At 50.5% G+C, this 16525-nt stretch overlaps 1 protein-coding gene across 14 annotated transcripts in view; it reads right to left on the bottom strand.

Moving 5' to 3' along the window:
• The window catches only part of MOK (MOK protein kinase), an 83339-nt gene that overhangs the window by 8998 nt on the left and 57816 nt on the right, over nucleotides 1–16525 (bottom strand). For 10 of the 14 annotated variants that reach the window (XM_017961546.2, XM_009212287.3, XM_017961548.2 and 7 more), the window contains 3 exons: nucleotides 3739–3840; nucleotides 2621–2794; nucleotides 1789–1903 (listed from right to left, as the gene is read on the bottom strand). In XM_017961546.2, the coding sequence (XP_017817035.1) occupies nucleotides 1789–1903; nucleotides 2621–2794; nucleotides 3739–3840 (391 nt within the window). Of the gene's footprint in view, nucleotides 1–63; nucleotides 856–1788; nucleotides 1904–2620; nucleotides 2795–3738; nucleotides 3841–5572; nucleotides 9837–16525 lie in introns of those variants that run through there. The other 4 variants (XM_031667823.1, XM_017961552.3, XM_017961549.2 and 1 more) reach the window with 4 other exon arrangements.

Genomic DNA, 16525 nt, shown 5'->3' with positions numbered 1-16525 from the left:
GACCTGCCTGCTGCCTGCTTTTGGGGGGCTTGTAAGCTAAGGATGGTTTTACATTTGGGTTTGTTTTTTGTTTGTTTGTTTTTTGAGACAGGGTGTTGCTCTGTAGCCCAGACTGGAGTGCAGTGGTGCAATCTTGGCTCACTGTAGCCTCAGCTTCCTAGGCTCAGGCGATCCTCCTGCCTCAGCCTCCCAAGCAGCTGGGACTAAACGCACGCACCACCACACCCAGCTGATTTTTAAAACAGATGGGGTGGTGGGGGAGTAGTCTTGCCTACGTTGCCCAAGCTGTTCTCAAACTCCTGGCCTAAGTGACCCTACTTTGGCCTCCCTAAACACTGAGTTTATAGGTGTGAGCCACCACACCCACCCAGTTTTTATATTTTTTAATAATTGAAAAAAAAATGTTTCATGGCATATGAAAATGATGTGAAATTCAAATTCTAGTGTCCCCAGTTCTACTGGAACGCAGCCCCCGATGTGGTTCCTGTGTTGCCTCCAGCTGCTTTCACACTGCAGCAAAGCGGGGAGTGTAACCAGCACCCCACGGCCACGGGGCCTAAAATATTTCCTGTCGGATCCTTAGAGAAAAGCATGCCGACCTCGGATGTGACTGAGGGTGGGGACTTGGGTGAATGCAGCCTGGAGTGACATCAACGGTTTGAAGCAGACCCTCTGTCCAGGAGGGAGCAGAGGCAGAGCAGGGACAGTAGTGAGGAGGCCATCTGTGGTGACTTAGGCAAGGTGAGGAGGATGTAGGAGGCAAGAAGGCGAAGCCCCTGTGAGATGAAGGAAGGGTCCACGGGGGGCCTGGGCGGTCAGCGGAGTTGCCTGCCCCGGAGGGAAGGCCATGGGAAGCTACAGGGAAAAAGCACATTTGGGGGAAAGATCAGGAGAAGGGGTTTCAGCACATTTGTCTTTTGGACATTCAAGTGGAGCTGTCAAATCAGGGGCCAACGGGACACAGGAGCCTGGCTTTCTGGAGAGCAGTCTGACTGCAAGCTCTGGGTTCCCAGCTCCCAAGCGGGCAGGGAGCACTCAGTAAAGGCTGGGAGGAGTGAGTGACGTAGGGACAACCGAACAGATGAATGATGGAAGGGCACACTGTCACACTGTTGGGGTGCCAGCCCAGAACTGGGAGACTGGTGCAATCCTGCCAGCAGGTGCCACAGGGCTGCACCAGGCTAGGATGCCACATGGTAGGTGGGAAGGTGAAGGCACTGAGGAGCAAAGCTGGCATTTCTCAACCCAAAATGTGCACAACCTCCACTGATGGGACGAAGTGCTCATCTGGGGCCAGAGACAGCGTGGCCTGCCTAGGACTTGAGACCTGTCATCGGCTGGGTCGGTGACTCGGGCCTAGGACTTGAGGCCTGTCACCAGCTGGGTGGGTGACTCGGACCAGCATTGCATCTTCTCGGCGCCTCCCTCCAGGGCCGTTCTGAGGGACGATGTCTCCACAGTGCTTTGGCATAGAACCTAGCACCTGCATGTGGTCATCAGGACAGACACAAAAGTTCATGCAAGGGTCCCCTCTCTGGGCCTGCTCACATGGGATATTCGTCATTAATTCTTAGCTACTGGGGCAGAAAGGGCTTGAGCAAATAGAACTGGGGTCCCTGACATCCCAACATATGCAGCCATCAATTCGCATGCTGTTCAGGCCTCGACTGACAACATGGTCTGCCACAGCCTCCACAGGTGGCGTCCTCCTCAGAGAGACACAGGCCACCTGAGGGCATCCAGTCCCCGCTGAGCTGGGTGGTCTCCAGCTCCGATTTCGCTTAGTACCTGCTTTCTGCCCTCCTTTGAAATCTGGCAGCTGGTACTGAGTGGTTCCGGTGCCACAGGGTGCTCCGGAAAGCAAGCTTTTCTGTGGCTGCCCAGAGCCTGCTTCTCTGTTTTCCTACGGGGAAGGAGAAGAGAACGGAGCAGCTCCACTGAGAGCCCGCAGAGCACACAGCCTGTTGGCTTCTTTGCCTCCAATTTGTCTACTGTGTGAGTTGCCACTAGCTCTTCTTTTCTGCATAAGCTGTAATCACGGGGCTTTTTTTTTTTTTCTTTTCTGTCTCAGCCTGGCAGTCTCTGGGCCAGGAACAGAGCTGGCTCCATGAACCAGAGGCACTGCCTACCCAGGGACTCACGGTTTGGGATCAAACTGTCACCTCCACAGTTACGCATACAGGAGTGTCCAGAGGTACGGAATTAGATGACCTCAGGGCAGACAAGTCTTAGATTCACATTCAGCAGGTACTTCCAGTGCCAGGTGACATCCAAAGTGCTCTAACATCTCAGAATGTGTCCTGTTCACACCATTTACAAGGGCTACACACCAGGCTCTTCTAGAAGGCTTACTACCTGTAGCCTCTGCATCAACCACAAAGTGGGCAGCCAGCCCCTCTTTCTCCTGCCATGGAGCTGCTAACAGCCTCATTTTGGGGAGGATACGTCAGAACACAGCACGGTGGGGGCCCCAAGAGGCCCTGACCACTCTTCAGGATGGAGAGCATGATTCCCAAGAACCAGGGACCCTCCAGAGGGCAGTCCCTTGCCCCACTGTGTGCCCATGGGTCTCATTTGCCAGGTCTTGCATCCGCCCCACAGAACCCATGAGAGCGCCTACCTCTGTTCTTGGAAGTAGGGGTGCTGCAGGGCCTGGTGGGCGGCGATTCTCTCATCGGGATCATAGGCCACCATTGCGTGCAGGAGGGAGAGGCATTGTGGGGACAAATTGGTTGTCAGTAGAGGTATTCCTGATCCCCTTTTAAAAGGAAAATCAAAATTCATAGCTCTCGACCTGTATTAAAAGCCCAATGATAATAAACGGTCACGCTGTCACTGAGTGCACCGGCGGTCCACTGTCACGACTAAGGGCCCTGCATGGTGCAGAGTCTACACCTGTCCCAGCCCACAGAACGTGCAGCACCAAGAGGGACCCCTGATGTAAATGATGGGCTCTGTGCAGTAATGAGATATCCGTGATTCATCGACCATAACTAACACACCACTCGAGGGGGTGCTGACCACCGGGGAGGCTGTGTGCCCATGGGCACAGGGCTCTATGGAAACCTAAAACTGCTCTTAAAAAAAATCTATTAAAATAGTCTATGGTAAAGGGGGGGATCTGTTATGCTATAAATGTAAGAAAACTACCTTTCCTATAAAAGATTAATATTACCTTCCCGTATGAGAAGAATGAAATAAACTTTAACAAAAAAAGAAGAGTCCAAAATTGTTGCCACCTTCTCCCTCCCTGGGATCTGGGGGCTGCTAGGTGCTACTCGCCCCTTCAGCCCACAGGCCCTCCCTGGGGAGTCCCGACTCCCCAGCCTCAGCTGCATCAGAATGACCCCTGAGAGTCTGGGAACACCTCTTCCAGGTGTCGGTCCCACCAGCAGGGCCATGGAGGGCTGCAGAAAGCCCTCACCACCTATGGTCTGTGCTTGGGGAACATTTCCACCCAAAGGCTTCTAAGTCCTGTTTAAATTACTCAGGCAACAGAACCTGACTCCCTGGCCCTCAGAAAGCCTGTGACAAATCTTTCTGTGATGCTCAAGGAAGAGCTCACCTTTGAGACCCCTTAAAGTGATGGGCTCTGTCTGAGCAGCCACTCACTGGCCCTCAAGTGAACTTGGAGCCCTGAGAGTGAGGGGTTTGAGGGAGGCACAGGGAGGGGCTTGCCCTGCCACAGGTCCTGGCAGGGGAGTGAGTCCACGTCCACTCTCAGAGCACAACACTTACTGTTTGAACTTGGTGAGGGTCTTCTGAGCAGGTGTGCCGATGACATCGTGGATTTTTGAGATTTGGTCCAGTTCATTTACTCCAGGGAAGAGGGGCTGCAGACTGGAAGGGCACAAGGGGCACTGTGGTCAGTGTTAGGGACAAACTACCCCAAAAAAGCCTCTTGGTGCTGCCCACCCCTCCCCCTAATGCTCTGCAACCCTTCTCCATACCGTCTACCCTTCCCCCAAGCCTCTTTATATTTCTAAGCTCTTATCTAGGTGCCACTTCGGAGCCAGCAGACTTCACTCATCAGACCTTGCTGCGATGAGCAAACCCCAATTACAAACCATCTGGACCGCATAGGGGGAGGTTGTGGGAAGCATAAACAAACTTTACCTACACCCTCCTGTAAGTTCCTGCTCTTCATCTAGTCGCTACCATAAACATCACAAGGTGATATGTGGCAAAATTAACCAGCAAACAATCCTGGGATATCCATACTGAAGAATTCCCTCAAACTCTCCTCCCCAATATAAACCCCTCATTCTGTAAGCTTGGGGCTACTTCCTCTGACTGTTAAGGGGGCAGCAGCAGGTTAATAAAAACTTGCTTGCCTGACTTTAGGTCAATTTTTCCTTTCTCTTGGCTGACCTTACTTTCTGGTGCCAAAACCCGGAAAGGGGGATAGACTCTGGCCAGGACTCACTCACTATCAATCTCTCTCTCTCTTTCTCTCTCTCTGCCTCCCTCCCCTATCACCCCTCTCCTGGCCAATCTTCCCTTCCCTGAACCTGCCAAAGACCCAGAGAATCTCCTAGACTCTCCCATTGCTGGTGACTTCATCCACCATCAAAGCCTCTGCCAGGGTGAGTACAAAGAGACTGTTGCCATTCCCTGGAACTCTTTACCATCCATCTCTCCGTTTCCGAAAGACCTTGGCTGGGCCAAGGGCTTCCTCCACCCTCCGGGCCTCTGGTTCCTCCATTTCAGGGACGCCTAACACGGCGGTTACCTCCTCTATTCCGGACAAGTTCCACAGGAAAGGGGACGTCACCGGCAGTCTCTTCTTCCTCTACCCCTCTCCCTTCACTCCCATTCACTATGGGAGCCTCTCAGTCTATTCCTCCTAAAACCACCCCCCTTGGGTGCCTCCTACACAATCTCAGTACTCTTGGCCTCTGTTCAGAAATCTGCCCTAAAAGGCTTATCTTTTACTGTAACGCCGCGTGGCCTCAATACAAATTAGACCATGGCTCCCAATGGCCTGAAAATGGCGCTTTCAATTCCAACATGCTCAGGGACTTAGACAACTTCTGCCAGCGCTGTGGGAAGTGGTCTGAGATTCCTTACGTTCAGGCTTTCTTTACCGTCCGTAGTTGTCCCTCCCTCCGCCAGTCCTACTGTACCTTCCAAATTCTCCTCGCCTGCTCCAAACCCGACTGGCCTCCTGCTCCCCTCATCTCAATAGCCCCAGCCGACGACTTCTCCCTTCTTTGATCCCGCTGATTTCTCCCCTCCTCGACAACATCCTAATCCTCCACCAGAACAGCATGACCCCCCACCGTACGCCTCCGCTCCGGCTCTACCTCTCTCTCCCTCTCTCCAACCACCCCGCCTCCAACTCTGAGTCCTCCCCATCGCCACCGCGTACTCGTTCTCAAGCCCACCATGCCCAGCAGCCTGCTCCCTTGCTGCTTCTCTGGGAAGTGTCAGGGGCCGAAGGGATCGTCTGCGTCCACATCCCCTTTTCCCTCTCCGATCTCTCCCAAACTGAGAAACGTCTCCGGTCCTTCTCCGATCCCAACACTTATATCAAAGAATTTAAATATCTCACCCAGTCTTATGAACTTACTTGGCATGATCTCTATATTATTTTGTCTTCTACCCTCCTTCCGGAAGAAAAGGAAAGTGTGTGGCTTGCAGCCCAGGCCCGTGCCGATGACCTCCATCGGCAAGATTCTACTAGGCCAGTAGGGGGCGCTGCCGTTTCCCGAGAAGAGCCTACCTGGAATTACCAACCCACAGAATCCGGCCAGGCCTCCTGTAATCATATGATTACTTGCCTCATTGCAGGCCTTAACAAAACTGGCCATAAGGCTGTAAATTTCGAAAAACTCAAAGGAAGCTCCCAAAAGGCCAACGAAAACCCTGCCCAATTCCTTTCTTGCCTTACAGAGACTCCAAAAATATACCCGCGAAGATCCCGCCTCCTGAGAAGTAGTTAACTATTGTTCTTAACACCCATTTTATTTCCCAAACTGCCCCCGACATCTGGCGCAAACTTAAAAAGGCTGAAGATGCCCCTCAGACCCCACAACGAGACCTCCTTAACCTGGCTCTCAAAGTCTTTAATAACAGGGATGAGCAAAATAAACTAGATAAAGCCCAAAGAAATCGTGCTAAATACCAGCTTCTAGCAGCAGCTATACCAGCTTCTAGCAGCAGCTATACGTCAACTCAGCCATATTACCCAAGGGCACAAAAGACCCGATAGCAGCAACCCTCCAGGCCTTGTTTTAAGGGCAGCAAAGAAGGCCATTGGGCACGGGCATGTCCTAACCCTCGAGTGCCAAAGAGCCCTTGCCCAGTCAGCCAGCAGACAGACCACTGGAAGTCTGACTGTCCTCTCAGCAAACGGACAGACAAGCCTGCTCCTCAGAGCCACCACCCCTTTAACATGACAAAATGTGAAGAATCGCTTGCATTCCTGCAGCTACGGGCCAGGGCCCCCGGCCCCATCTGCCATCACTGCATCAGAGCCCAGGGTAACTCTGCAAGTAGCAGGTAAGCTGATCTCTTTTTTAATTGATAGCAGGGCCACCTACTCGGCTTTGCCTGAATTTTCAGGACCCACTCATCCCTCTCAGGTCTCAGTCATGGGGGACGATGGCATCCTGCATCCATGCGCCATCAGACCCCTTATTTGCTCTCTGTTTGATACTGTTTTCTCACACTCTTTCCTTACCATGCCTTGTTGCCCTGCCCCCTCCTAGGCCAAATTCAAAACCAAATTCAATTTAGAATTCAAATTCAAATTCAAATTTTGGCCAAATTCAAAGCTTCTATCACCTTTTTCTGCCTCCCTCAACCAGAGTCCCTCTTACTCCTCTCTACTAGTCCAGCCCCTGACCTCTCTCCCCAGTACCCACTTCCCACCTCTCTCATAAACCCAATAGGATGGGACACCACCACCCGTTCTCTAGCTGCTCACCATGACCCCATCAAAATCCAGTTAAAAGACCTCTCTAAATTTCACAACATCCCCCAATACCCCATCTCCCTAACCCACCAAAAAGGCTTACAGCCCATTATAAACAAGCTCTGTTCACGCGGTCTTCTTAGGCCAACACATTCTTCATGTAACACCCCCACCCTTCTGGTTAAAAAATCAGACGGCTCATACCCACTCCCCCAAGGCCTCCAAGCCATCAATCAGGCTGTCCTTCCTATTCACCCCATAGTTCCTAACCCCTATGTACTTCTCCCTCTCATTCCCTCCAACACCACCCACTACCACTGCTGTTGACCTAAAAGATGCCTTTTTTACTATTCCCCTGCACCCTGATTCCCAAAACCTCTTTGCTTTCACCTGGACCGACCCTGACACTCTACAGTCACAACAACTCACCTAGACTGTCCTCCCTCAAGGCTTCAGAGATAGCCCTCATTTCTTCGGACAAGCTTCAGCTCGAGATCTCACCTCCTTAAACCTTTCCCCTAAGCCGTCTCCAATACGTGGACAAGCTTCTCCTTTGCAGCCCTCTCTAGAAGACTCTCAAACCCACACAGTCACTCTCTTAAACTTTCTCTCCACCAAAGGGTACAGAGTCTCCCTGTTCAAAGCTCTACTTTCCACCTCCATAGTAACTTACCTACGAGTTCAGCTTTCCCCTGGGGCCCAGGCTATGACCCCCGCCCGAGCAGCACTAATAGATCATCTGCCCGCACCCTCCTCCAAAAGCAAAGTCCTTTCCCTCCTAGAACTAGCAAGCTTTTTAAGAATATGGATTCCCAACTTTGCCCTCCTAGCTCACTCGCTCTATGAAGCAGCCAAAGGCCCTCTCAATGAGCCTCTAAATCCCTCGCATAACATACTCCCCAGCTTCTGCAAACTTCAAACTGCTCTTGTCACTGCTCCAGCTCTGTCCCTACCTGGTGTCTCCCAACCTTTCACTCTCTATACTGCCGAGAGCCGAGGAACAGCCCTCGGTGTCTTAGGGCAACAGAAGGGAGACCCTCCTTCCTTTGCCCCTGTAGCCTACCTCTCTAAACAATTAGACAACACAGCCAGAGGATGGTCAACCTGTCTTAGAGCGCTAGCAGCAGCGGCTGCTTTAGCTCTAGAAAGCAGGAAACTAACATTCAGTCAAAATACCACCGTCTACAGTCCTCATAATCTACAGGATCTCCTCTCCTCCTGAGCATTAGGCTCCCTTCCTCCTTCCCGGATTCGATCACTCCATGCCCTCTTTATCAAAAATCCCAAATTCAGTCTTGCCAAAAGTTCTCCCCTTAACCCAGCATCCTTCCTCCCTGTATCTTCTCCTCCTACTCATTCTTGCACTGACATCCTAGATCACCTGCAGCCACACTTTCCTAACATTTCCTCCAAGCCTCTCACCAACCCCGATGACCAACTATAGATGGCTCCTCCTCCGGGCCCACCGGCTCCTCCAAAATTGCTGGGTATGCAGTTGTTTCCCTTGACCGAGTAATTGAAGCTAAGCCCCTACCTCCAGGAACCTCCTCTCAAAAAGCAGAACTCATAGCTCTCACCAGAGCCCTAACCCTTTCCAAAAGCAAACGAGTCTACATTTACACAGACTCCAAATAAGCATATCACATTCTTCATTCCCGTGCCGCCATCTGGCAAGAGAGGGGATTCCTTACTGCCAAAGGGACCCCTATCACCAACGGCCCCCTTATTTACCAACTCCTTCAGGCCGTACATCTCCCAACTGAGGCAGGAGTCATACACTGTCGGGGACATCAAACAGGAACAGATAAAATCTCAAGAGGCAACAGAAAGCCCGATGAGGCAGCAAAAGAAGCCTCCCTTTCTTCCGCTTCTGCCTCCCTCCTCCTCATTCCCCGTGCAGTCCAACCTCAAGACTTCCGCCCTGAAACAGCCTCATTACTCCAACAAGGAGCCTTCCTCCAGGGAGACTGGATAGATAAGGACCAGATGCCAGACCTTCCCCAGGGACAAACCGACAAGATCCTGACATCTCTCTACCAATCCTTCCATATTGGTGCACGTCCCCTCTATCTCCTCCTCCACCCATATTTCTACTCCCCTTACCTATTTACCTCACTAAAAAGCATAACTTCAAACTGTCATATATGCTCTGTCACCTCCTCTCAAGGAGCCCCCCATTCCCCATCTATTCCTACACACCAGCTAAGAGGAACACTCCCATCCCAGGGCAAGACTGGCAAACAGACTTCACTCAGATGCCTCCTGTCAAAACAACAAGATTCCTTCTCACTCTTACAGACACCTTCTCTGGGTGGGTGGAGGCATTTCCTACCTCTTCAGAAAAAGCCGCAGTAGTCTCCCAGATCCCTATATGAGAAGTCATCCCTAGGTTGGTCTCCCTCGCTCCATTCAACGAGACAATGGCCCTGGCTTCATTTCCCAAATCACTCAACAGCTCTCCCAGTCCCTCGGTGTCCAGTGGCGCCTCCATAACCCATATTGACCCCAATCATCAGGAAAAGTGGAAAGGGCAAATGGAATCCTTAAAACACAGTTGACCAAACTCACTCTAGAAGTCCAGAGGCCCTGGACTTCCCTCCTACCCATAGCTCTAGCCCACATCAGAGCCAGCCCAAAGGCACCCTCCTTGCTCAGCCCATTTGAATCAACATATGGACGCCCTTTCCTCTTACAAAACAGGCCTCCTTCTGATTCTCCATTAGGAGAACACCTCCCAACACTCTCCCTCATCTGCCATCTCCTCTGCAAAGAGGCTGACCAGGCCCTCCCAACACCACATAAAGGCCTCACTGACCAGACCCTCCTACCAGGAGAACATGTTTTTCTAAAAACCCTTAACCCGGCCAGGCACAGTGGCTCATGCCTGTAATCCCACCCCAGCCTAGTGAATCACAAGGTCAAAAGATCGAGACCATCCTGGCCAACATGGTGAAACCCCTTCTCTACTGAAAATACAAAAAGGCCGGGCGCGGTGGCTCAAGCCTGTAATCCCTGCACTTTGGGAGGCCGAGACGGGCAGATCACAAGGTCAGGAGATCGAGACCATCCTGGCTAACCCGGTGAAACCCCGTCTCTACTAAAAAATACAAAAAACTAGCCGGGCGAGGTGGCGGGCGCCTGTAGTCCCAGCTACTCTGGAGGCTGAGGCAGGAGAATGGCGTGAACCCGGGAGGCGGAGCTTGCAGTGAGCCGAGATCCGGCCACTGCACTCCAGCCTGGGCGACAGAGCGAGACTCCGTCTCAAAAAAAAAAAAAAAAAAAAAAAAAAAGAAAATACAAAAATAAGCTGGGCATGGTGGTGCGCACCTGTAGTCCCAGCTATTCGGGAGGCTGAGACAGGAGAATCACTTGAACCCAGGAGGCGAAGGTTGCAGTGAGTTGAGATTGTGCCACTGCGCTCCAGCCTGGCGACAGAGGGGGACTCTGTCTCAAAACAAAAAACAAAAAACAAAACCCTTAACCCAACCAGCCTTAAACCAAAATGGGAAGGGCCTTTCCAGGTCATCCTAACTTGTCGGGCCTCTGAGCCCAAGCCTGCACGTATACATCCAGATGGCCTGAAGCAAGTGAAGAATCACAAAAGAAGTGAAAATGGCTGGTTCCTGCCTTAACTAATGACATTACCTTGGGAAATTCCTTCTCCTGGCTCAGAAACCTCCCCACTGAGCACCTTGTGACCCCCGCCCCTGCCTGCCGGAGAACAACCCCCTTGGACTGTAATTTTCCACCACCTACCCAAATCCTATAAAACAACCCCACCCCATCTCCCTTTGCTGACTCTCTTTTCGGACTCAGCCCGCCTGCACCCAGGTGAAATAAACAGTCTTGTTGCTCACACAAGGCCCGTTTGGTGGTCTCTTCACACGGATGCACGTGACATTTGGTGCTGAAACCCGGGACAGGAGGACCCGTCCTTCGGGAGACCAGTCCCCCGTCCTCACCCTCACTCTATGAGGAGATCCACCTATGACCTCCGGTCCTCAGACCAACCAGCCCAAGGAACATCTCACCAATTTCAAATCGGGTAAGTGGTCTTTTCACTCTCTTCTCCAGCCTCTCTTGCTACCCTTCAGTCTCCCTGTTCTTCCAATTCCAGTTCTTTCTCCTCTCTAGTAGAGACAAAGGAGACACATTTTATCCATGGACCCAAAACTCTGGCGCTGGTCACAGACTCAGGAAGACAGACATCCACTGTGGGGACGCCTGCCTGATTATTCACCCACACTCCATTGGTGTCTGATCACTGCGGGACGCCTGCCTTGGTCATCATTCACCCACATTCCCTTGGTGGCAAGTCCATTGCAGGGACTCCTGCTTTGGCTGCTCACACACCCCCCCCTCCGAGTCTCTACCCTCTCTTTTCTCTGGGCTTGCCTCCTTCACTATGGGTAACCTTCCACCCTCCATTACCCCTTCTTCTCCCTTGGCCTGTGTTCTCAAAAACTTAAAACCTCTTCAACTCTTGCCTGACCTAAAACCTAAGCGTCTTATTTTTTTCTGCGACACCGCTTGGCCCCAATACAAACTCGATAATGGCTCTAAATAGCCAGAAAATGGCACTTTTGATTTCTCGATTTTACAAGACCTGGATGATTTTTGTTGAAAAAATGGGCAAATGGGTCTGAGGTACTTGATGTCCAGGCATTCTTTTACACATTGGTCCCTCCCTAGTCTCTGCTCCCAATGCGACTTGTCCCAAATCTTTCTTCTTTCTCTACTGTCTATTTAGTCTCCACCCCAAGCTCTGAGTCCTTTGAATCCTCCTTTTCTACAGACCCATCTGACCTCTCCCCTCCTCCCCAGGCTGCTCCTCGCCAGGCTGAGCCAGGTCCCAATTCTTCCTCAGCCTCTGCTCCCCCACCCTATAATCCTTTTATCACCTCCCCTCCTCACACATGGTCCGGCTTACACTTTTGTGTGGGGAGACTAGGCCTCCTCCACCTGCCCAACAATTTCCTCTTAAAGAGGCGGCTGGAGCTGAAGACGTAGCCAAGGTTAATGCTCCGCTTTCTTTATCCGACCTCTCCCAAATCAGTTAGCGTTTAGACTCTTTTTCATCAAATATAAAAAAACCCAGTTCATGGCCCGTTTGGCAACAACCCTTAGCTTTACCGCCCTAGACCCAGAGGGGCCAGAAGGCCATCTTACTCTCAATATGCATTTTATTATCCAATCCGCTCCAGACATTAGAAAAAGCTCCAAAAATTAGATTCCGGCCCCCAAACCCCACAACACCTTGCCTTCAAGGTGTACAATAATACAGTAGAGGCAGCCAAGTAGCAACGTATTTCTGAATTGTAATTCCTTGCCTCCACTGTGAGACAAACCTCAGCCACATCTCCAGGACACAAGAACTTCCAAACGCCCGAACCGCAGTGGCCAGGCGTTCCTCCATGACTGCTTCCCCCAGGATCTTACTTCAAGTGCTGGAAATCTGGCCCAGTCCGCAGCCCAGAATTCCTCCTAAGCCATGTCCCATTTGTGCGGGACCCCACTGGAAATCAGACTGTCCAACTCGCCCAGCAGCCACTCCCAGAGTCCCTGGAACTCTGGCCCAAGGCTTTCTGACTGACTCCTTCCTAGATCTTCTCGGCTTTAGTGGCTGAAGACTAATCTGCCTGATCACCTCAGAAGCCTCCTGCACAATCACAGATGCTTTGGGTAACTCTTACAGTGGAGAGTAAGTCCATTCCTTTCTTAATCAATATGGAGGCTATCCATTCCACATTACCTTCTTTTCAAGGGCCTGTTTCCCTTGCCTCCATAACTGTTGTGGGTATTGACAGCCAGGCTTCTAAACCTTTTAAAACTCCCTAACTCGGGCCGGGCGCGGTGGCTCACGCCTGTAATCTCAGCACTTTGGGAGGCTGAGGTGGGCGGATCACGTGGTCAGGAGCTCGAGACCAGCCTGGCCAACATGGTGAAACCCCATCTCTACTAAAAATACAAAAATTAGCAGGGTGTGGTGGCGAGCGCCTGTAATCCCAGCTACTTGGGAGGCTGAGGCAGGAGAATCATTTGAACCTGGGAGGCAGCGGTTGCAGTGAGTCGAGATTGTGCCATTGCACTCCAGCCTGGGCGAAAGGGGGAGACCTTGTCTCCAAAAAAAAACAAAAAACAAAAAACAAAAAAAAAACTCCCCAACTCTGATGCCAACTTAGACAATATTCTTTTATGCACTCCCTTTTGGTTATCCTCATCTGCCCATCTCCCTTATTAGGTCGAGACATTTTAACTAAATTATCTGCTTCCCTGACTATTCCGAGGCTACAGCCACACCTCATTGCCACCTTTTTCCCCAGTTCAAAGCCTCCTTCACATCTTCCCCTGTATCTTCCCACCTTAATCCACAAGTATGGGACACCTCTACTTCCTCCCTGGCAGCCGATCACACACCCCTTATCATCCCATTAAAACCTAATCACCCTTACCCTGCTCAACGCCAGTATCCCATCCCACAGCATGCTTTAAAAGGATTAAAGCCTGTTATCACTTGCCTGCTACAGCATGGCCTTTTAAAGCCTATACACTCTTCTTACAATTCCCCCATTTTACCTGTCCAAAAACCGGACAAGTCTTACAGGTTAGTTCAGGATCTGCACCTTATCAATCAAATTGCCTTGCCTGTTCACCCCGTGGTGCCAAACCCATGTACTCTCCTATCCTTAATACCTCCCTCCACAACCCAGTATTCTGTTCTGGGTCTCAAACATGCTTTCTTTACTATTCCTTTGCATCCTTCATCCCAGCTTCTCTTTGCTTTCACTTGGACTGACCCTGACACCCATCAGGCTCAGGAAATTACCTGGGCTGTACTGCTGCAAGGTTTCACGGACAGCCCCCATTACTTTGGTCAAGCCCAAATTTCTTCCTCATCCGTTACCTATCTTGGCATAATTCTTCATGAAAACATACATGCTCTCCCTGCTGATCATGTCTGGCTAATCTCCCAAACCCCAACCCCTTCTACAAAACAACTCCTTTCCTTCCTGGGCATGGTTAAATACTTTCACCTTTAAATACCTGGTTTTGCCATCCTAACAAAACCACTGTATAAACACAAAAGAAAACCTAGCTGACCCCATAGATCTTAAATCCTTTCCCCACTCCTCTTTCCATTCCTTAAAAACAGCCCTGGAAGCTGCTCCCACACTAGCTCTCCCTAACTCATCCCAACCCTTTTTCATTACACAGAGCCAAAGTGCAGGGCTGTGCGGCTGAAATTCTTACACAAGAGCCGGGACCACGTCCTGTGGCCTTTTTGTCCAAACAACTTGACCTTACTGTTTTAGGCTGGCTCTCATGTCTCCATGCAGCAGCTGCTGCTGCCCTAATACTTTTAGAGGCCCTCAAAATCACAAACTACGCTCAACTCACTCTCTACAATTCTCATAACTTCCAAAATCTATTTTCCTCACACCTGATGCATATACTTTCTGCTCCCCGGCTCCTTCAGCTGTACTCACTCTTTGTTGAGTCTCCCACAGTTACCATTGTTCCTGGTCCAGACTTCAATCTGGGCTCCCACATTATTCCAGATACCACACCTGACCCCCATGACTGTATCTCTCTGATCCACCTGACATTCACTCCATTTCCCCATATTTCCTTCTTTCCTGTTCCTTACTCTGATCACACTTGGTTTACCAATGGCAGCTCCACCAGGCCTAATCGCCACTCACCAGCAAAGGCAGGCTATGCTATAGTATCTTCCACATCTATCACTAAGGCTACTGCTCTGCCCCGCTCCACTGCCTCTCAGCAAGCTGAACTCACTGCCTTAACTCGAGGCCTCACTCTTGCAAAGGAATTACGCATCAATATTTATACTGACTCTAAATATGCCTTCCATATCCTGCACCACCATGCTGTTATATGGGCTGAAAGAGGTTTCCTCACTACGCAAAGGTCCTCCATCATTAATGCCTCTTTAATAAAAACTCTTCTCAAGGCCGCTTTACTTCCAAAGGAAGCTGGAGTCATTGACTGCAAGGGCCATCAAAAGGCATCAGATCCCATCGCTCAGGGTAATGCTTATGCTGATAAGGTAGCTAAAAAAGCAGCTAGCTTTCCAACTTCTATCCCTCGTGGCAATTTTTCTCCTTCTCATCGGTCACTACCACCTACCCCCCCACTGGAAACTTCCACCTATCAATCTCTTCCCACACAAGGCAAATGGTTCTTGGACCAAGGAATATATCTCCTTCCAGCCTCACAGGCCCATTCTATTCTGTCGTCATTTCATAACCCCTTCCATGTAGGTGACAAGCCGCTAGTCTGCCTCTTAAAACCTCTCATTTCCTTTCCATCGTGGAAATCTATCCTCAAGGAAATCACTTCTCAGTTGTTCCATCTGCTATTCTACTACTCCTCAGGGATTGTTCAGGCCCCCTCCCTTCCCTACACATCAAGCTCAGGGATTTGCGCCTGCCCAGGACTGGCAAACTGACTTTACTCACATGCCCTGAGTCAGGAAACTAAAATACCCCTTGGTCTAGATAGACACTTTCACTGGATGGGTAGAGGCCTTTCCCACAAGGTCAAAAAAGGCCACCACCTTTTTTGTGTCTTCCCTTCTGTAAGACATAATTCCTCGGTTTGGTCTTCCCACCTCTATACAGTTCAATAATGGACCAGCCTTTATTAATCAAATCACCCCAGCAGTTTCTCAGGCTCTTGGTATTCAGTGGAACCTTCATACCCCTTACTGTCCTCAATCTTCAGCAAAGGTAGAATGGACTAATGGTCTTTTAAAAACACACCTCACCAAGCTCCGCCTCCAACTTAAAAAGGAGGACTCTGTCAAGGACAGAGCCCAAAAACCCACCAACCAAGCAAGTAATTACGCCGAACCCCCTTGGGCACTCTCTAATTGGACATCCTGGGTCCTCCCAATTCTTAATCCTTTAATATCTGTTTTTCTCCTTCTCTTATTCAGACCTTGTGTCTTCCGTTTAGTTCTCAATTCATACAAAACAGCATCCAGGCCATCACCAATCATTCTATATGACAAATGCTCCTTCTAAGAACCCCACAGTATCGCCCCTGACCACAAAATCTTCCTTCAGCTTAATCTCTCTCCCACTCTAGGTTCCCACGCTGCCCCTAATCCTACTCGAAGCAGCTCTGAGAAACATCGCCCATTATCTCTCCATACCACCCCCCAAAAATTTTCACTGCCCCAACACTTCAATACTATTTTATGTGATTTTTCTTATTAATATAAGAAGACAGGAATGTCAGGCCTCTGAGCCCAAGCCTGCACGTATACATCCAGATGGCCTGAAGCAAGTGAAGAATCACAAAAGAAGTGAAAATGCCCAGTCCCTGCCTTAACTGATGACATTACCTTGTGAAATTCCTTCTCCTGGCTCAGAAGCTCCCCCACCCCTTGTGACCCCCACCCCCACCCACCGGAGAACAATCCCTTTTGACTGTAATTTTCCACTACCTACCCAAATCCTATAACGGCCCCACCCCATCTCCCTTCACTGACTCTCTTTTTGGACTCAGCCCGCCTGCACCCAGGTGAAATAAACAGCCTTGTTACTCACACAAAGCCTGTTTGGTGGTCTCTTCACAAGG

Source organism: Papio anubis, chromosome 7 (genome assembly GCF_008728515.1).
Source record: "Papio anubis isolate 15944 chromosome 7, Panubis1.0, whole genome shotgun sequence".
Classification (NCBI taxonomy): Eukaryota; Metazoa; Chordata; class Mammalia; order Primates; family Cercopithecidae; genus Papio; species Papio anubis.
Note: the sequence above shows the minus strand (reverse complement) of the source record. Positions and strands in the feature narration are given on the sequence as shown.